This window comes from Corvus kubaryi, unplaced genomic scaffold (genome assembly GCF_017639235.1).
Source record: "Corvus kubaryi isolate FWS band 111438036 unplaced genomic scaffold, C.kubaryi_AGA036_p1.0 37396, whole genome shotgun sequence".
NCBI lineage: Eukaryota > Metazoa > Chordata > Aves > Passeriformes > Corvidae > Corvus > Corvus kubaryi.
In genome coordinates this window covers 6487379-6509158 of record NW_024581135.1, presented here as the reverse complement: position 1 = coordinate 6509158, position 21780 = coordinate 6487379, and the positions used below count along the sequence as shown (strand labels likewise).

The window sequence follows — 21780 nt, the reverse complement described above, 5'->3', positions numbered from 1 at the left end:
ATGAGTGATTCCAGTGCTGTGGTTTATTCAAGGATTTTACTTTTTTTTTTTTTTTGGGGATTAGGTGCAGAAGAGTCAACATGTTTTGTGATATTTAAAGTTTATATTTGTTGTTTTGTTCTCTTCTGCAGAGATAGCACCATCTTTATGGGCTTGTGATTAAAAGTGCATATTATGCATCAGTAAAGATTTTATGGCAGATTGGAACCCTGGACAGCTTCCCAAGATCCACAGACTCTATTATGTTTTGAGAACTCTGATTATAAGGGCAGAAAATTATTCCTGAGCAACAAGCAAGCCATATTCAAACCTGTGGCATATTATCAAGTGCTTGACTGTTCTCTGAGTTTTCCAGAAGTGTGAGAGCTTTCCCCCTTTTTTATGTTTTCCGTGCTTTTAATCCAAATACTTTCGTGCGAAATAACAGCACTGGTACTTCTAAAAGTGCATGGTCTTGCTTAAAAATCCATCTAAGGGCTTCCTCTCAGCATAGTTTGAGGCACTGAATTCCACCAGTTCTAACTTTAACAAAGGTTTATTTTCCTTTTGAGTGTATACTGCCTTGCCTCTCCTTTGAATGCAGTCTCTCATCCAAAACTATCAAAGGATGGAAAAATGCCGCTTTTCAGACATATTTGCAATGTGCTGTTTGCTATGTAAAATTCTAAAAAGTCCTTGGGTCTAAGTGGGTGCCTGGCTGTTGCTGAGGCATTTTTTGTGAAAAAGAGTAATTGTCATTTGAAAGACTAAATGTAATGGCAGAGGGATGTGTACACTGCGTATGGTTTCTCTGTTCTCCTGCATTATCCAGTTGGCTGATTCTCAGGAACCAAAAAGCAAAACCTCATAATTGCAATAGAAGGGTTTTTTTTAATAATTCTACTAGAGATTTAGCATTGCATGTATCGAAAATGCCTGGGACATTATCTTTGGATTAGGGGTTTTTTTGTTTTGTTTTGAGTTCTTAAGTTTTTCAAAATGTGATTAATAATTGACAGCTTGTGTGCCAGAATTTAACAGGAGGCTTAGAGAGGAGATCCTGCTGTTCATTGCAGCCTTTTTCTATATGCACTTGTGAGGCTATGGCAGCTTTTAGAAAATAATAATCCTACATGTTGGAGTAGCTTTTATATAGTAGGAATGGATTTTTACCTGAAGCATTGAGTGTTGTAGTCCATCACTGGAGTTAAACACCCAATCTACAAAAACAAACAAGCCAAAACAACAAAACTCCTTCCTTTTAATGAGCCTAAATATCTTTATAGGGGGAGAACAGTGACCAGCACTGCTGGAAAAAAGACCAACAGGGGCTAAAAATAATATAGAAAACTATGAGTAAATTACATATCCTTTGCACACACTTTTTTTTTTTTTTTTTTTTTCCCCCGGATTGGATTAAAAACAGTTTTGCCAACTTCACTTGCCACCTTTAAATATTTTATGACCATTATGTGCGGGTGAATTAGGCAATGGAATTTGTATTCTGATTTGCATAGTGTGACTTGGTAGGCCAGTAATTAGTATGGATACATAATACACAGTGAGTTGGATGGCTGGTGATGGTAATTCCAGTATAAGAGGTGAACCCAAGAAATTTGCTGGAATTTATTTATGCCATTGAGCAACATCAGCTTTGCTAACAAAAAATCCAGGGGGGTTTCAAACTGTTGGTATTGCATCTCTGAGATTTGTCAGGCTAGATTTCTTCTGTTTCTTTTATCGCTAATAATAAAGCTTAGCACACAAGTCAAAAAAATTCATTACCGTTGGACTCAGTCCAACTACAGAGTTTTTATTATCAGAAACAAGCCAGAAAATAGCTGCTTACTTCAGTAGGCATATGAAGCAGGACTTAAAATTAATAAAAACTATTTTGGAAAATAAAGCAAACAAATGTGTCTTTCAGTATTAATAAGAAGGAGGCGATCAGTTGCATAACAACTTATAACTCTTTTCTGACAACATTCACTCTAATGTAGCATTAACTGATATTTTTAAAGGTGCTGAATCCGCTCTGTTTTTTACAGCTCACACTCCAGATAACAGTTTCCTTGGATTTGTGGTAGAGCAGCATCTGAATTCCAGTGACATTAAACACATTAATGACATCAAAAGGCAGAATCAATCTCTCGTTTATGGCAAAGTAGATAATTTCTGGAAGGTGAGTTTTTTATACTCATATGCCTGAGCAAATTTATATTGATAAGTCTAATAAAGCATAATTAGAAATTTTAAAGTGTCCCATCTGTCTAAACCCATTAAGTCCTTTTTCGGGAAACAAATGTATTTGAATAATTAAATTGAACATTTTGAAGTCTTTCTGTTAGGGAAACTTCTGTCTAGATTGATGTGGATCCTTTGCTATTTCTGTACACCTTTGTGGTAGAATAAAAAATATAGTCTTAATGTCTCAGTAATTTTGGAAAATGAAGAAGGCTGGTAAACATAATGGAAAATTGAAGGTGTGAACTTTCATCAATCATAAGCAAACCTGTCTTTCAATTACTTCTGTTCTTATATCTACAACCAAAAATGTGCTGCATTTTGAGATGGAAATTCTGTTTCACTAAAGGCTCTAGAAGTATGCAACCTCATTTTATCTCCCTGTAATAATATCAGTGTTTTGTTTCTTTAATATTGCCATTATTGTATTTTCTCTCATCTGCAGATGAGAGCAGCAGAATAACACCACCAAGGCTTGGTTATATTTTTAACAAGTTAAAGTAGATTGTGTTATTAAGTCATAGCGGTCTCTTTTTTTTTACCCACTGTCCTTCCTGTGGCTCCTTCTTCCAGGCTGGCACACCTGGGAATGAGTCTCTCATGCAGTTTTCAAAGAGATTATTTACTAGTAACTGGATTTCTTCCAAGTTACCTCCGGCTCTGTCTGCCCAAATGCTCTGCATGCCCATATCCTCTGTGTGCCTTCCCTCCTGCCTAAAAAGACCTTATTTTTAAGCCTCTTGTCAACTGAAAAAGGAACTTATCAGTGCCATACATAGGACCACACAATATAACAGTGTGAGAACACCTGGGTCTCACATTTTCATGCCTTTTCTCTTTATTGGCATGAGAATATTGGTCTTGCACAGTTTTCAAACCACAGAAGTAACATTCATTCTGATGACTGAGATTATACAGAATGAGTTCTCTAAAGATGATAGCTACAAGTAAATGGTCCATCTGTGAGACAAAACAAAACTAAAACTTGATAGAAACAGTAGAATATTGGCAGTGGTAGCAGAACAGGTAGAGCTGGATGCTTCTTGGCTACTGTGCTGAGAAAAATATGTAGTAAATACTATGAAAGTATTTGTTCTGTTTGGCTCATGGTATAGAAGGACCTGTCTACAGTCTTTTGTATCTGCAGAGTGCTGGAGCAGAGCTGGGATCCTTTCTTCGAGTCTTTTTGAGCTTAGGCTCTTTTACTTTTGCTTGTGACTCTACTTGTACTTTTATTTATGACTGATCTCAGTCTCTCAAGAAAAGCAGCATGGAATAATCATCTAAACTTCCTGACTGACTTGCAGTGCACATCAGCAGAAGGACCTGTTGAACACTAGTTGGATTTAAGGAACAAGACAGCTCCTTAGTCACCGGGATGTTTTTCACTGACACAGATATCTTCCTTGGTTTATTCAGTCTGCATGGATTCAGAAATATGTATTGATAGTTTATATGCCCAGAGGGAAGATCAGTGATTAGTCTCAGATTCTGTATGGCACACAGGATATTTATGGATTAAGACTAAAACACTGCTTTTTGGAAAATAACATCCAGTCTTGATTTTTAAATAGCACACGATGGAAAGCCCACTGTTTCCTTTGGTGAAGTCCTCCAATAATTCCCTTCTCCCTTAAGAATTTGCATTATTTCTGGTACACATTTCCATATGGTTGTTTCCCATCTTAGTGGCAGTTATAGACTTTCTCAACTGGACTGATAATGCTTCTGTTCTGTTGCCCTCTAGGAATATATAGGTTGAGATCAAAGTTACCCATAGTCATCTCCTGAAAAGCCTGTATATGCTGAACCCCTGAGAGCTTTGTGCTTTCTAATCCTTAAGTGTTCTCACATGTCTGCTTTCTCTGAACCCTCTCAAGATTATTCACATTCCTCTTGAAATGTGAATGTTTGCAAAGGGCACTTGGGCCATACCAGCACCAAATCCAAAAGGAAATACTGTCTCATTGTTAGGCAGGTCCCCTTTCCACCATTAGGAACTCTCAGCCAAGACCTTTGTATCATTTTTTAAAGTGGTGCTTTTCAAGTCACTGCTGTGTTTCTATCAGTATTGCCTGTCTTGTTTTTGCAAGATGTTTGATTTGGTATCTGGCCATATTAATATGTGTACTGTATGCTGGTAACATCGAGCACATTAAAACTGTAACTTGCAGATTGTAACTGCAGTCATGCCCATATGCACTGGTATATTACGTGCAAATCACTGCAGATAGACTTGGAATCAGTTACAGTGTGGGATTTCTTATCTGGAGTGATAAAATCCAATTCTTGTGATCAAGGGAAAGCCTGAACTAATCTTGTGTCTGTGTAATTTGCTTTTTCCACGTTTCTTTCATTTTCCCTGTTCAGTGCTCTTTTCATCTGCCACCACGGCTTGTATGGAACCAGACTAATCTATTTATCCTGCTCCTGTTCTCTCTACTGAACACGGCCAATTAACAAGAAGTGTAATCTGCACAGAGTACACGTGTCACTGCTGGGGCTGATCAGTCATTAGAGGAGCACAGCATGGAGGAGAGAGCGTTCCCATCCCCAGACGATGGTGCTTTTGGGGAATAGCAGCTGCAAATCAACTGTTTAATTTTAAACCTAGCAGGCTGAAGTGGAACTGAAGTATGCACAGGGCCTCTTCTCCCTGGGGGTATATGAACCACCATGGGTTTATATAGGCATGGATATGGATCCTTTTCTGTGCCTGAGCCCAGTGCCATCTATCCCATATCAGAGTGGCCAAGTCTGGGTATACCTCTTGAGGTCAGGAAGGATGTGCTGCAGAGGGTGTAAGACAAATCTGATTTATTTCCCTCTAATACCTAAATCAGTCCTAGGTGAGTTAAGGATTACAGACAGGAGGTTGTAAAGAATTTTGCCACATTTCTAAAGGTTATCTTTAGAGGTAAGCTGTGAAGGGCAACATTTGCCAAGTTTTGGAAAAGTGTTTGTTGGGATTAAAGGTTTGGGGTTTTGTCTGAGATTTTTGGCAGTACAAGAGAGTCCTATCTATGCCAAAGTGAGGGGAAAAAAAGGAGATAATAAAATGTGTGTGAAACCCATAATGCTCTCCATTATCAAAATTGGCTTTAATTACAGAACATTCCAATTAAAAGAGAATGTTTGAAGCCTTTCATGTTGCCTTAGCTCCTGTTTCTAAGTCTTTGTTCTTTTTTCTATAACTTAACTGTTATACTATTCCACTAATTTGACCCTTAATCCTAGAAGACAGAAAGAGTCAAGATTCATTTTGCAGTATTTGCTATTTTTTTTTGTAGGGTTCTGTGAGAGAAGTCAGAAGGTTGCTTGTATCAGAAAATAGGTATCAATGCATAAGTGTATTGCTTTAGTATTTTATTATAGTTTATTGGAGCTGTCTTGAAAATATTTCTATGTTTAGAGGCAAAATAATGCGTGAGTTCCTTACTAATGCCACTTGACAAGCTGGGCATTCTTCTTAAATACATACTGCCTGCACAGCAACTTTTGAAGAACTGCATTGGAAATGGTTACCTTTAGCTTGTTCTCAATGGGAAAGCCCATCACCGAGGCTGTTCACACTAATGTCTCCTCTTTATAGCTCCAGGGGACATTTAATGAAATGTAATTTCCCCATCATATGCCCTCTTGCATGAAGTGGGAGGAAAGTCCCTTCCTTCTGGTTGGTTTTTGTACTTCATGTTTAGCATTGTACTTTGAATAAATATTTCATTCCAGCATAAAAGAAAAATAAGTAAAGGGACAAAAGTTCCTTCTCACCTTTTCTCCCATGTGGTCAGTGCACTCACAAACTTGTTTCTTGATAGTACTATCTTATGTTCCTCCAAAAATGTGAAGCAGCACTGGGGGCTTATCAATCAATCAAAAGTTACCCTAAGGCCTGGCACCAGGAGCACTGTCCTGCCTTATGCCACAAATATAACAAATTGAAATGAGCCAGACACTTTAGTTCAGCAACATTTCTGAAATTCACCATTTCCTTCTGAAAGCAGTGTGGATCAGAAACAAGTCAATCAAAGCAAATGACTGCAGTAAATAAGCATACTCTTTTAAAGGGTTATTCTTTAACATTTAATATGAAAATTAGAATTTAATTTATTTTGAAGAAAGAATGAAAACTACTTTTTTGTGGATATTTACCTGTCAGGTCAGTGATCAGCTTCTCACTTTGCAGAACTCTTCAGCTGCAAAATGAATTCATGAGGTCTTACAGCACTGATTAACACAATCATCTACTGTTATTTGGCTAGCACAAAACCAACACAACCTTTTCTTCCTGTGGTCCACTTCCTACTTTCAACTGTACTCCTTCACTTTTCTCCTTCAGCACTTACAGTGCACAAGGATATCTCATTGTTGGTTCTGGAAATTTCCATTCAAAGGGCAGGAAATTGCTGCCTAGGTGTTGGTGTGCATTGCATGACAATGAGATTGTCAAATCTTGGGAAAACCTCGGTGTTTAAAAAACCCCAAACCTTCATGGATGAAAAAGATAAAGATGAGGATAGGGAACTGGATAGGGTTCTTCAAGCTCTGCCAGAAATCCTGAGTCTTCACTGAGATGTTTTATTCATTGTTTGTGCAAAACTAATATGTGCCAATGTGTGTTTTATTCAGAGATATATGGTGCCTAAAAAAGAAGCCATAAATGGACATTCAGGAAGAGCATGAGCATGGCAAAGTTATATAATACTTCCCTTGCAAATTCTCTCCCTTTCCAGCTTTTCTAACTTGGGGTAATTCCTGAATCTGTTTCTCTGTTGATAAACTGTCTGTTCACGCATTCTAGAGATCTCAGTAAGAGGTGATTTCAAAGTGTTTGTTTGATTATGAACCTATGCAAACTTTTTTTGCCTCTGCAACTTTCTCTGTAATGGAGTCCCTCAAATCTATGACCTTTTGCAGGAGAAACTGCTAACCTGGGCATTTTTCTAAACCTACCCCCGAAGAGCTTTTTTGGGTTTCTTTCTATAGGACATTTTGAATAGCCAGTCACACTATCCATGTTCTTCATGCCAACTGTGGTTTTGTAAACCTCCCTCATATTCTGACAATTTGTCTTTTTCAACTGAGGAATTGTTAAAGAATTTCTTGCAGATTTCTGTGTGTAACAGTGGACACTGTCCTGTATCTTGGATCCTTCTTACCCCTCTCAGAGCACTGTCCAATGTTTTCAGCTTCTTTTTCAGAAAATGGACCAGAAGTGCAGCAGTGTGTGAGAAGGGAGAGAATGTTTTTTATAGAATAGTTCAATAATATTCTCTTTATTTCTGAATTTCTTTCCAAATAATTCCTATCATTTACTTGGTTGGTGGGTGAACTGACTGCTACTGAACAATGGACTGATTTTTTTCATGGTCCATAATCATATGTTAGTATAATGCAAAGTCTTTGTTCTTGAGTAACACTGGTTAGCTCAGGAGTTTTTTTCCACACTTGAAGTGAAGGCTGGTTTTTAACATTTGTGTCACTTTAGTTATGTTAGCAAACAGGTTTTATTTCTGTGAAGTCTATGCAGCGATGGGGAAAGATGTCGGAAAATTCTTTTAACTTTAGCACATAGTGTGTGATCCCCACATTCATGGTTAATGCTTAGTTTTGTACCATACAGTGCTTAGTACAAATGCCAGAGATTAATGTGGCCTTGTGTTAACTCCCTGTGTCTGAGACTAATAAGTCTTGTGCCAGCTAATGCCTCCTTGTTTATTTCTATCAGTGATTAATATGTACTAGCTGATATCTTAGTTTTGGGAATGAGGATTGTGTGTTAGAGAAAAGAAGGATAAGAGAACTACATCGTGACCTGATGACATCTTTGAGATACTCTCAAGGAGAAAAAAATTCATCAAAAGATCTAGAACCATATCCAAACAAGTCCATGGCAATAATTAGCACATGTACATGTATTTAGAAAATGTGATGAATATGTATTAGTTTCAGGAATATAATCTGGTCTTTTAGGTTACTGGGCATGCATACTTTGGGGAGAATTCCCCATGCATCCATTGCTGCTAATAAAGTAATGTCAGCTTTCTAACCTGACTAACTGCTTGGAGAGTTTATTCCCGGGTTTGGTGACAGTTGAATTTATCAACTCTCTAGTCTCTTTTCTAGTCTCTCTGTCCCTTAGATTACTGAGGGGACTTTTTCAAAAGCTTTAAAGCCCCAGGTGTTCAATATTATGATGTTTTTATGCAACATTTTGAAGTTAGTTTGAGTTTTTCTACTGTGAATAATGACAGCATGCTTTTGTCACTTCTCCATTCTCATTCACATGATGACTGTTAATTCACAAGAGTGATTCCCAATCTCTCTCCAAGAGATTTCATTCCTTTAAGAACTTCAAAGAACTCCTACAAGCTGATTGGCTTCTTTAGAGAACACTACCAGTTTGGTGAGAGAGGATTTCCTTGGACAGGAAGAACTGACTACTGTAATTTTGATGGGTTTATGTGGTTACATAGTTAACTCTTTATTTAAATTTCAGATAACTTGTTCAGTGTAGAGTTCATACTTGCTAGCCATGAGTCACTGAATCCTCTCTACATCCATTTATGAATTCAGGGCAGTTTGAAACTTTCATATTTGAGTTCCAGGAGAATTAATCTATTCTTTGTGATTTACCCCTGTAAAACACTGTATGTATTTGACTTCTCTTAATATTCCCCAGCCTTTGTGCTCTCTTCTAGCTCCCTGGTAGACAGAATTTTCTTTATTCAGGGATGTCTTGAGAAGTCTTTGAGAGGGTGACAGTTCTCAAGCAGAGATTATGTTTATGTCACAATCTCGATTGTCATACATTGCACGTACACTGCATTTTGGCTCACTTTTGACTTGACACTTCCACACATAAGCACCCAAATGATAAGACTTCTAACAGTATGCTTTTAGGATACACACAAAGATGTATCCCAGTACTGGCTTTTCTGAATTACATTTGTCAAGCTTTATAAAACCATTGCCTTCTGAATTTTTCAATGCAAGGAAGCGAGGCTGGATATACGGGCTGTTTTACATATGTTTTGCAGTCTGAACTTTCAAGCCATAAAGCAGTTGAGAACCCTAAATCAAGCTCTTCTCTATGTAGTTGGCCTGTAGCAGTGCTTGGTTTCATTCAGTGCTGAATTTTTGGTGTTCTGTGAGTGCACCCGAATGGTCCAAAATTACAAAATACTGTCATTACCTTGGACTAGCAAACTGTTGGTAAAGCAGAGTTGTTAATTACCACCAGCTACTACACTGAGAGAACTAAAAGCAGAATTTAGTTTTTGATGAATTGTTTCCACCACATATTTTTGTAGCTTTTATATTTAAATTTTTCACCCACCAAACTTAAAATTTCACGTCTTCATACTGTGTCTTCTTGTCAACATTGTCCTAGGGAAAGACTTCTCAAACAGTTGTCACTTGATTGCTTTGCTGAGAAAGGCCTTATCATGATGCTTTTAAAAGTAGGTGGAAATGATTGATGAACAGTAATAACAGTTATGCAGTCAGTGATCAACAAAAAGTACTTTCCTGAATGGCATGTTTATTTTAGCTGCTGAAAAATTGTTTCAGGAAAGGTTTGTGTAGCTGTTACTCACTGTTACATTTCCATTTTGGTTCTGAGGAGAAATAATTTGCCTTTTTTTAAATGTGATTATCTTCCATCCTCTAAGTCTAGGTTTGCAGTACGGACAGCAGGGTGAACAGTGCAGTCTGATACAAACTGCAGAGAATGTCAGGTTTGCATTACTCCCCAGCAGCTCATGACCTTGTCTCTTTGAATTCATCTTGGAGAAAGTAAAGTTCAAGTGGTTTAAGATAAAAGAATAATTATATCTGCTCCCAAGTGAGCAAACTCAGGAAGTGGATAAATAGTTGAAGGAATGTTAATATTTTGTTTGCAAGTCACATTCCTTGCTTTATTTACATGTAGCCTTTCTATTTATAAATGCCATTTTTGCACTCTCTCATTTTCTAATTCACTGTTTTCAATGTCTAGAATTTGATTATGTGTCCTGATTATTTTTGTGAGGTGGCTTCCTAGAATATATACTTTTATGATCCAAAATAACACTTGTCTGCAAAGAATGTGGAAATTCAGGACTACGTAATTGCAAAAGGAGGCAAATGTTGGTGAGCTTGAGGTAAAGTATAAGGTGGTAATAGTATTTTGTGGTACTTTATAGATGATTATGAAAGCAGCTGGGTTTGACTAGAAGTAAATAAGGTTGGGCTTTGATTCTGTCTAGGATAATAAATGTTTTATCTGTGGTTTTAGACTCTGAATTGGGAAAGAAGTCAGTCATATGCCTAAGCAATATTCCCAGTTAAGGCTGTGCATGGTTAATGTCATTTTAAAACAGCTAAATATTCTGTAAAAGGTTTGTAAAATTGTTATTGCAATCTTGAAAAGAAGTGCAATTTTAGGTAATCTTGGTTTTGTTCTTTCAAGCTGCTCGTTTGTCAAATTTTTCTTGATTTAGAGTGCATTTGTGTCACCAGGGTTTGTGTCATGAGCCAGTAAAATCTGAGGCAAGTGCCTTGATGTTGTTGCTGCAGGTGGATCATATCAGTAGTACCTGTTGCTTCCTTGCCTTCTCTTCCATTCAGAACCCTGAACACTCCAAAGTTCTGGATATATTAAAAGCCAGGCAGGCAGGATTAAGGTATCCTCTGGAAACAAGAGCAGGCCATTCCTTTCATATTTCTCCTGCTCATTTCCAAAGAAAAAAGTTCTAAATGGATTTTCTCTTGACAAAGTGTATGAGTTTCTCAAAGTTCCTAATTATGGTATTTTAACAATTATGTGAGAACATGTCTTACAGAGTAATTCAAATTTAAAGTGAAAAATGGAGCAACCTTTCAGTTGTTTGAATAATTTGTGTTAATTAATAACAACAGCAGCCACATTGAACAAGAAAGCATCTTTATCTGTTGGCTGTTTTATGTAACACTTAGGCCAGGACAGTGTCTGGCTGGTGCAGCCTTGGCAGAGCTGCCAGGAGGGACATTCAGAGATGAGTCAGCCCATCCTCCCCAGCACAGGCAGGTCACCAGCAGTGCAGGCTGAAGGGAGAAGCCATTGTTATGGACATTAAATACCCTCTGCAACAACTAATTCAGCAAGGAAGCTGTAAGAAGTAGCACTCATCCTCCTAGGCCTGATATCTGCTCCTCCAGGATTGGAAAAGACAGGATTTTCATCAGCCTAACTTGTCCTTTGAATGAACTTCAGTACAATTGTTGGCCAGGTTTCCCACAGGGCTGTGGAGGAACACTGCACAGAATTTACATGACAAAAATAGTGAGTGAAAGTAGAATTCGTAAAAACTCTCTTGCTGCCAAGAAGTATGGCGACTTGTTGCCTGATTTTAGAGCTATTACTAAGACTATGTGCAAATATTGAAGGAAAGTCTTCTGATCTGTGTTGCAGACTGCATGTAAATACAGTCTTCAGCTAATTGCCTTGGAATGCCAGTAGTCTTTAAAACTCAAAAAACATATGGCACTGAAAATTAAAGTAATTCTTGTGTGCAAACTAGGATGGTGTACTATTTTTTCTTAATTTTTTTTTTTTTTAATGCTACATTAAAGCCATTGTTCTTCTCTGGGTCTTTTCCAAAATGCCTCTAAAACTTCAGGTAGGTGGAATATTTGTAGGTCTCTCATGGAACTCAAACACTGGGTATTTAGATAAAGGAGTGTGTTCAGTTATTCAGTTGGCAAGACTGCATCTGACTAAGGTGATATTCACCCTTTTCTTCACAAAGAAGATAATTATTTTGCATCTTTGACAAAATCAGTGAAAATTTGATATTTCAAAATGAGTTTTCTGTAATTTTAAGCCAAGTATTGTTGAGGCATGCAGAGATTACAGCTGTCTGATGGTGTCCTGTTTTTTGTCCAGTTAGAAGTTAAGAGGGCCTTGGTATTGATTTCTTTATACCTCGACTATGAGTGAAAAAGCTGCAGTTTTCTTCCAGTTTAGTAGAAAACCAAACTAATAACATAATGAAAGATCAAATATTATAGAAATCAAATAGGAATGAATTAACTTCTTCTCTTCCTGGCTTTTGTGATACAGGAGATAAAGAACAGCTCTGATTAAATACTGCTTGTTCAAATTTGTAATGACTGAAAATATTTTTTCCTTGCCATTACAGGACAAGAAGGCTTATCTGGATGTCATCCACACCTATATGGAGGTCCATGGGACTGTTCATGGGACAAGCACCATGTACATTCCTGGCTATGTAAAAAACCATGGAATACTCAGTGGGCGGGATTTGCAATTTCTGCTGAGAGAAACCAAAGTAAGTTCGTCGAGCAGGAGTGGTGGCAAAAAATAGCTCCAGATAGAGGGTGTCTGAAGTGCATGCATTTCACCTCCTATGAATAAGCTCTTAATTTAAAAGCACTGGAAAAAAATTATCATGTGTAAAGGAGCTTAAGTTGTGTGCCAAGAATACATTTTTCATCATGTCCGTGTTTGGTGGATTGACAGCTCAAATTAGAAATTTGGGATGACAACCCACAGTCACATTTAACAACCAGCTTGAGAAACAGGGATAAATGCATTTTTCATTTTCTTGAATGTGATATTCAGCTCAAGGAGATTATCAGCTGAGAGTGTGCTCTAGTTTACATCCCTGAGGTCAATGTTAGGTAACATTCAAAAGCTGTACAGCTGCATGCTTGCTCTGCCCTCCCAATGACTTTAACCCAGAGCAACCCTGCTCTCTCAGGGAGAAAAGCAAAGCTGCACTTCATTTGCCATTCATGTCCTTCCTCTGCTTCAGCTGTGCACAGAGTGAGCAGAAGAGCGTGGCTTTTCGTGATGTGCTTTGCCTGTGGCTCCAGAGTCAAGGGAACTCAAGATAAGGGATGGGATATACATTGAAATAAACTTTCATCCCCACAGTTAGAAAGCTTTGTCTGGATTCTGTGCCCTTCCCATTATCTTTCTGGCACTTTGCAGCACTAAAACACTTCAGTAGATTGCATTTAAATAGGATGTTTAACTTCAAGTTGGTGAAAGAAGGGGATTGTATGTTTAAAATTAGCAAAATCTAATTTTAAATGGTGGAACAGTGGTGGAAGTGCACCACTGTTGATAGTTTCTTGCTGTGCACTTCCACAGAAAAATCTCTTAAAAAAAAAAAAAAAAGAAAAGAAAAAAGCAAGCACCTCTTAGGCTTCCCACACAACTGCAGAGATCTTCTTTTTTTAAGTACTTAGGCAAATGATGGTAATTTGACATCTCTGTGTGACAGCTGTTGGTAAATTATGAGTTTTTAAAGGCACCCATTGTGTGTTGATGCATGCAGACACACATAATGTTGCATATTAAAAAGTCAACATTTGCTTTCATCATAGATAATCTGAGATTACACAGCTTTTGCCTGTGTGGAGTATGAAATCCCTGCATTCATCATAATGTGAGAAGAATATTGACCTTGTAATAACCCTGAGCATGAACAGTGACTACCTCCTAAAAAAACATGTGTTCTATTCACTGAAATAGTAAAATAAGCAAATGGACTTCCTATAGAATTACTGAAGTCCCTATACAAATACCAGTTCATAATAATAGTTACGTTTAACTAAGTCTTTCTCTAATTTTTTGTCAGCCATCTTGCATGTATCACATTAAAAAGCTTGCTTTTCAGTATTAACTAGATATCTCATCTAGTTGTTATTGATTATATTTGCTCTAAGATGCAATGCAAAGACATTCAATTTAGGACAAATTCAAGTTGATATCTATGTGTTATGCAATTTAGTAATATGGATTTTGTGACACAGGGGTAGCAGACTTGTTTTGCTCAGAATTTGAATAGTAATTGTAGCATCCGATAGAATAGACTGTGTTGGGATTGTGAAGTGCTCCTGAGACAGTAAGTTGCTTATTTTTCACAAAAAGGATTTGGTGAAAAGTATGGCTCTGTGCTGTACTGTTGTCAGAGTCCTGGAGCATTTTAGATTTTAGTGATTTTTATTCTATTGTTGTTCACTGGTTATGGTTGATTTTTTTTTTTTTCTTTCTTAACATTGGGGAAAAGCCTTTTCATAATTTGCTGCATTTCTTAGTAGATGGCACTGAGAAAATCATCAATATGTTTCAGAACCCTGTATCAGAAAGACAGGGTTTTAAAAATTACATCTCCAAACAGTATTTTTATATGGCTTTTCTGAACTTTTGTTAGCAGGTTTGCAAATGACAAAAGCTGTTTTCCTTTTTAGGAAATTATTTATTTAGGATACAGCCAGGCTAAAAAAACTTTGCCCTGATGGTAAGCTGTTGATAGTCCATCTGCTTCTCCTAATACATAAGTATTAGTAATACATGTCAGGGAAATGAGGGTGCAATGTATTTCTGATTTTGCAACAAAATGAAATTAAATATGGCTTATTGCATCATGCATTTTGCTTATTATTCCTGTCTAATATGGTTTCAATATATCTAATCGAACAGAAAAAGTAAAACAGCAGCATCTGGAACTGAAAGTGGAAACTGAGATCTCCCATCTAATTTGTTTGAACATTTCAGTTGGAGGGGGGTTGGGGGGGTGGGTGAGGTTTTTATTTTTTTTGCTGGCTGATGCTTAGTATCTCCTAGGTACTCTGGCTGTTCTGCCTCAGCATATGGTTACCTGTCAGTGTTGATCAACAGACACACTTGCTCTAAGTCTTCTTGCTGCCCATATATTCACAGTTCCAGATTTTGATACCCTTTAAGAGGCAATACTTGAATGCAGCTTAGTACAAAACACTGCTCACCTGTCACTAGTGGCCATCTGCTGTCTATGTGGGTCAATTGTGTTTGTATCAGATGGATCATGGATTGAATTGCTAAAATAAGTGCAGGTTTTTCACAAAAATCAGGCTGACTTGGATAAGAGCTTTGTGCCCAGAGGAGCCCCGTGTGTGTGTGTGTGCACACGCATGCAGTGATGTTCAAGGACAATTTTTAATCATAATCACTTTATTCACTAGGCAACATGACCAGAGCCCCCTAATGAATTTAGTTATGGGGTTTTGTCACCAGACTGTCCATGTGCTGCAAATGTGTGAATAATCAGGGCCGTAACTCTGGGCTGGGAACATCTGTGGGGACAATGCTCGTCTGGAGCATCGCAGGGAGACAGCAACCTTTGTTCTTAAACTTCCAGAAGCCTTCAGATGTGTTGAGACCAAGGGCAAGGATTGTCTGTCATTGGTTGTGATTTCAACACTGTGTTAGCAGTTTTTTGTTAGGTCAGCTGACAAATGTTCTGATTTTGAGAAAGGGAGAGCTAAATAATAATTTAACAGATCACGTGGTTCAGCCTAGTCAGAAGTGTCAGCTTATGCTGCACTGCTTCACTTTGTCCTTAGACAGCAAAATACCAATAGGTGACAGCTCAGTCCTGTGATTCTTAATCAGAGCTTTGCATTCCCAAAATGTCTTTGGTCCCTGCAGTAGCTGGTAGGACACAGTTATTCTGGGCAGCGTGCAGCTGCCATTTCGTTCTATGTGCACTATAAAGCAGCACATTTTGGAGGGAGGGAGTTCTGCAGGCAGGAGGGGCTGCTTGAGATTCATCATGGCTGCTTCAGCTGTGTAGAGCATGACAAAAACGAGCCATGTCTCCAGTTCCTAATGAGGAGATGTAAAGCCATTCATCACGTCGGAGGAGAATGGGGTAGGCGAGCTGGCAGCCTTCCTGCCAACTCACAGGGCTCCTTGCCAAGTGGGCAGCTGGAGGAGTTGGACCAGGCTCTCTTGGAGGAACCAGTGTTGAATTATTGAGAAATATTTCTCCTTTCAAAAAAGTTTCAGATGCAACTTCTTCCTTCGAGTCACTGTGAAATTTTGAGAGAGTTTGAATTATTTTATTAAGTGGGGTTTGCGATTTCTGTATGGGGATTAATAAAAGCAACACCCTGCTTAGACAGACATAGGCAAACAAACTTTGTTTTCATATTGCCTTTTATGAAGGAATATATATTTACTTCCACACACTTCATAAAATCAGCTGAAAAGACATTTAACTAGTGATTCTATTCTCAAGTTGTTTGAATCACAAACGACTTGAGATTGGCTTTTGCAGAAAGTATTTTGTATTATTGAGCACAATATGGCGAGACACTTAACCTTTGCTATACTCCTCTTTCTGGAGTTCAGAAGAGAATATATAAGTTCAGTAAGGAGGCATATAAAAGTGGTGATCAACCTACCAGCCTGACAGAATAAATTAGATAAAGTTCAATAATGCTAGAAAGGGGAGAGGAGAAGATAAACACTCCTGTGCATGGAACTACAGCATTTAGTCTCTGGAATATGAAATTTTTTTCTTAGCTATTCAGCTAGTCATAATTACAGTCAGTGAAATAAAGCATTCACTCTTTATTTTATACTTTTGGCTATAATTTAGAAAGACTGTTTACTTACTTATTTTAATAGTAGTCTGATGTGGTGCTGTAAACTCCACAAATAAATTGCTTAGTATTAGTTGAAAGTCTAAAAAAAAAAAAAAAGCAAAAAACACACTGCTTTTCATGAGAGGGGTTGTGAGTCACGTTTTGTGTCAGAGATGTCTCCACTTAGCTACTGCGCTGGGAGAGGACCATTTACATTACAGCAGCAAGAGTGGTGTCTTGGCTGGTGTGATGCTGGGTGGCCAACTCAGAAGTCTGGCACTCCAAACCAGAGGCTCAGTTCATTACAAAAGTGGAAAAGATTCCTGAGGAGCCTTTCTTATGAAAACCAAACTCTAAGGGTTTCAACACCTGCATTGCTCAATTTGGGCCAGTGATGTTGCAGACACAAATCCCTTTCTCTGGTCCATGCAGGCTTACAGGCACAGACACACATGGGTAGCAGCCCTTACTAAAAAGGAGCAGGTTAAAAAAAACCAACCCCACACTGCTGTTTCCATGATCATTCTACTGTATTTATTGGCAGTTATCTCTTTTAGATAGACTTTTACAGTGTAACTTCCTTCTGGCAATCACCACGTTCTGTGGGGTGTCAGTGTGCAGAGCTGGCTGTGCTGATGCCTTAGGTTTTAACTTCTGTATTTTTCAAATTCTGTACTGCTTAGTGTGTAACTCTGAAGTTTCTTGTAGCCTGTTAGTTTCTGCTCTCTCATGGTAGTTAGACATAACAAAGCCTCTCCAGGCCTGCTCTTCAAGGACACCCAGGCTGTCCTAGGCCCAAAAAGTATAAACCAAAGAGCCTCTAAGGAGGCAAGCAGAGGGGAAATTACATCATTAAACTGAATTAAATTAACTGGAGAATTAATCCTGATATGCAAATTAACCAAACCTATAAAAGTGTGAAGAATTCGTGACTTGTGGTCCATCTTGGGGTCTGCCTTGGCAGTAGCCTCTGGCCCCAGGGGGTACCTTTGAAGGCCTTTCAAACAAATACCTACTTTTATTCCCTTACTCCTGTCTAGTCTCTGTTTCTAGGAGGCCTCTTAAGGCATCAGTGCCCTGTGCCCACTTAAAGCTCTCTAGTAAAAATTATGGCTTTTGCTTTCAGAAACATCGGAAAGGTGAGAAAAATGCTCACAAACAGAATATGAATTTTTTCCAAGCACTAATCAACCAGTAAATCATAAAGCATAAATTCTACTCTGCACAGCAGTTCTGCTGCAGCTAACAGGGTAAGATCAGGACTAATATTTTTAGCCATGTGTGCCCACTGTGGTGTTACCAACACAGTCACATTTGGAGTTTTGCAATATGGATCTTCAGCCCTAGGGTGCGGGTACCTCCCCATGCTGGACTGAGTTACCAGACCTACATCCGATGAGAAATCACCCTAAGAGCCATAGTCAGCACCTTCCATATGGGAGGCAGCAGTGCACACTTACATCACAAATTAGGGGAAACACAGCCTGCTCTAAATCTTTACTCTGTGGGACAGAGCCTTGTCTTCCCCACAGCCTTGTCTGTACTGAGGATGGATGTTTGCGTCACTGAAAGTGGTTGATTGTTATTTCTACTTTTTTCTTTTTTTCAGCTCTTTTTCAGTTAGTGACTTGCAGTATTTGCTGCATACTCTTAGGGAGTACCTTGACAGATTGTTTTAGCCTTTCTGGAAATAACAAGCATGTAATTCAAAGGATTAGCAAATGAGAGCATCATGAGTTACAGAAAAGGCCTGTGTTCTCTAATACTTGCTCTTTTAATCATAATGAATGTGACTTTCTTGAGGCATGTAAGATATTTCTGTTTTGCTCTTTATACCAGACAAAAATACTGACTCCCTAACCTAGGAACATTAATCGTAGAGAGACTCACAGAACAGTTTGTGCTGAAAGGGACCTTAAATATCATCTAGTTCCACCCCCTGCCATGGGCAAGGACACTTTATAAGGGACAGTTTTGTGGAGAAGGGTCTGGATTGAGTTTGGGAATTTCAGCTGGCTTGATGGTGATGTGCTGGAGGGTGATAGAAGGGCTGAAAGAAGGATTTGAGGGGCTGCAGGCAGCTGTGAGCCAGGCTGCAACCTCAGGCCACCAGGCAGCACACACACACGCACCCTGTTCTAGGGATCAGACACATCCTTCTTTCTTCCTTCAAAGGAACAGTGCTGCTTAGAGGTGAGGTTGGAAAATGGATGTGAAACAGTTGGTAAGCTATTTATTATAGATTAAGTGATGGCAGTGTGCTCTGTGCTGTCAAAACATAAACCCATGTTTCTTTTCCCATGGAGCTTCCTCCTAAATAAATGGACCAGTCAGACACAGAACTCAGCAGTGCACAGCAGTGGTTTATTAAAAAAGTGCAAAACTAAGCAAACAACCCAGCACTCCTACATAACAGACAAACACAGGATCATAGGAGAATTGATACTTCAGATAGATTTAATTGCTGGTTCTCAGCTGGTTTTCTGCCTGAACTAAGGAGTAGTTTAAATAAATAATATTTTACATGCAGACTGCATGAAATGGTTTCATGTCCTTAATTCGTTATTTTCAAGAGATTATCTTGCTGTAAATTCAGCCTCTTTTGAGATTATATTTAGCATGCTTTTTTCTGACTGAAAGGTGGGCTATCTTATGCCATATATAAAATGAGAATTTAGATTATCTGTCTTTAGTAGAATTCATTTTCTGGATCTTTTTGTTATCAGCCACTGGAGAGTTTCTGTAAGATTTAAATGTGTGAGATAGTTGAGAAAGTTTTTGCAAGTAGGCAACTTCTTTAACCTGAATGCTGAGAACTGAAATTACAATATTCAGCTCCATGCAGTGAAAATTGTATATCCTCAGCTATGCTAAGAAGTGTTAACTTGCTTTTCTAAAATGAGCCAACTCTGAATTTATACTGTTGTTGCCATGGGTTGGGGAGGATTGATGCTGCAATGCCTGTGCACGTCAGGGCTGACTACAAGTTTATGCTTCCATGTTAGGATCAGCTCCTAGGAAGAGCCCCCAGCTGTGAATGTTCTGTTACTGGGATTCATTTCTGTGTTGCAGAAGATTTAATGCAGAATAGTATATCTTGACCTCTTTGAATATGTGTCCTGATTGCATGATTCTCATAGTTATGAAGGGTGTGCTTTATTTTCTTGATAAAAGCAGTAGCTATATATATATATATATACATATATACACACACACACATTGTTATGCAGCAGTGCTGAGAAATTACTGTTCCAGCTCAGAGCTTGTGATTCTCCCATCATACACAGACATTCAAATGAAGATGAAGAATCCTGTATTTAATTCAGGGGGTTTCATTATCTTTGGCCAGGAAAGGGGTCAAGATTTTTTTCAACAACTCCGAAAAAACCATTTAATGTGTTTCACTGGCACAGAGCAGTGCCTTTTCGAGAGCACCTGTAATCTCAGCAGGTGCAGGAAAAGCTTTGGGATGGATTTTTGCTCTGGTTTCCCTTGGAGGCATTGAACCCTCTGGAAGCCCCTGCGAGCTCTTACTGCCTCGGTCCAGTGTCGTGAGCTGCTGTTTGCTGCCACCTACCGTTTTAATTAGGAGGCTTAATTAGTGTGCCAGGCGCATGTTCCTGTTGGCAAAGCCAGCGGCTTGGCTGGTTTGGGAGTGGGGAAAACACTGGTGCAGCTGTTCCTGGAGGTAGCTGCCTTAGAACCTGTACCTGTAGGAGAGCCCCAGAAATTCCACTTCAGCACCAATCAAACCACCAATTTCCCCCCAGCCCCCCCCCAAAAAAGCCCTGAAAGGTACTGTTGTTTCCTCAGCTCCATGAAAAACCACCTCAGCTCATTACAGATGATGGTTGTCAGATGTGTTTTACAGGACATTCCATTACTGCTTGGGTGGGAGGGGGTGAACTGCTGAATTTCTCCCATTTTCTTCTTAGCACTGCATTCTCTTTAGGCTGGTACATTTAGAACAGGTTACTGTTTGTTTTAAGCTAGCTCTTAGCTTTTTTGTGAATAACAAAAATTAAGAAATCCCTCATTTTCTATTTTACAGCTGTTTGTTGGTCTTGGATTTCCATATGAGGGGCCAGCTCCCTTGGAGGCTATTGCCAATGGATGTGCTTTCCTCAATTTAAGATTTAACCCACCAAAAAGTAGCAAAAACACGGATTTTTTCAAAGGCAAACCTACACTTCGAGAGGTAAGCTCTATCAATCTTGATAATTTTTTTATTGAAAGTGCTTGTGGGTTTCTTTTTAGTAACAGAGTGTAGGAAAATTTACATTAATGTTCAAGGTTTATTGCCAGAGGTGTGCAACTGCTTTTTTCTGTAGCCTTTGGTGCGACTATCAGTCCTAATTTTTATAGTATAATCAAAATGGTTTTGTTAGCAGACTTCAAGCCTTACCTCTAGATTTGCTTATAGGTACATTCTGCTACTTCTAATTGAGACATCATAAACTGAAGTTTCTCTTGAAAACCTGGTGTTCTGCCCAGGAACAGATCGTGTCGTTTTGATACATGATGCATCATTTGAAAGGGTTTTTATTTTGTTGAAGAAACAGACATTGCAGTGTACTGTGCGGGAAGTAAACAGGTGTTTAAGTAAATCATGAAAATGGCATTTGTGGGTGGTAGTGCGTGTGCTTTGGGATTTTGTTTTCTTCAGAAAAGACCTGTTCAAGGCACTGTTGAGTTAAGGTATTAATGGTCACCCACCGTGTTTGTGGTTAGAAGCTGAAGACTTTTGGAGAACTGACTCTTGAGGAAAACAGGAAAACCAAACTCCAAGCATTCAAAACAGTCAGTGTGTTTAGACTCTAGTGAGAGAAAACTGAGGCTAAGTAAACTAACCCCTCATCCTGGCCCTGAATTTGGATTTTTTTTTTTTCCTTCAGTGTAGGTAAAATTCAGCCTATACTTGTAGGCATTTAATAGTCACAGAGCCATTTCTGACATTAGCACTTGTGTTTGTGGCCATGGCTTGCTCACAGGTGTATGTACCTATATTCTTTATGTATTTACATCAAGGGAAAGCTCTCCGGTAACATGTAGATGATGATAACCTTGCACAGCCACACTTCCAATTCAGGTTATGCTTGGGCCATGGGAATTGTGTCCTGAGCAGCACTGGCTGGTTGATAAGCAAAAGACAGT

General features: G+C 38.7%; 1 protein-coding gene across 2 annotated transcripts in view; it reads left to right on the top strand.

The window, feature by feature from the left end:
• MGAT5 (alpha-1,6-mannosylglycoprotein 6-beta-N-acetylglucosaminyltransferase) overlaps nt 1-21780 on the top strand; it is a 104506-nt gene that overhangs the window by 69044 nt on the left and 13682 nt on the right. For both annotated transcript variants that reach the window (XM_042041140.1, XM_042041139.1), the window contains exons 11-13: nt 2028-2161; nt 12387-12536; nt 20678-20824. In XM_042041140.1, the coding sequence (XP_041897074.1) occupies nt 2028-2161; nt 12387-12536; nt 20678-20824 (431 nt within the window). The remainder of the gene's footprint in view (nt 1-2027; nt 2162-12386; nt 12537-20677; nt 20825-21780) is intronic.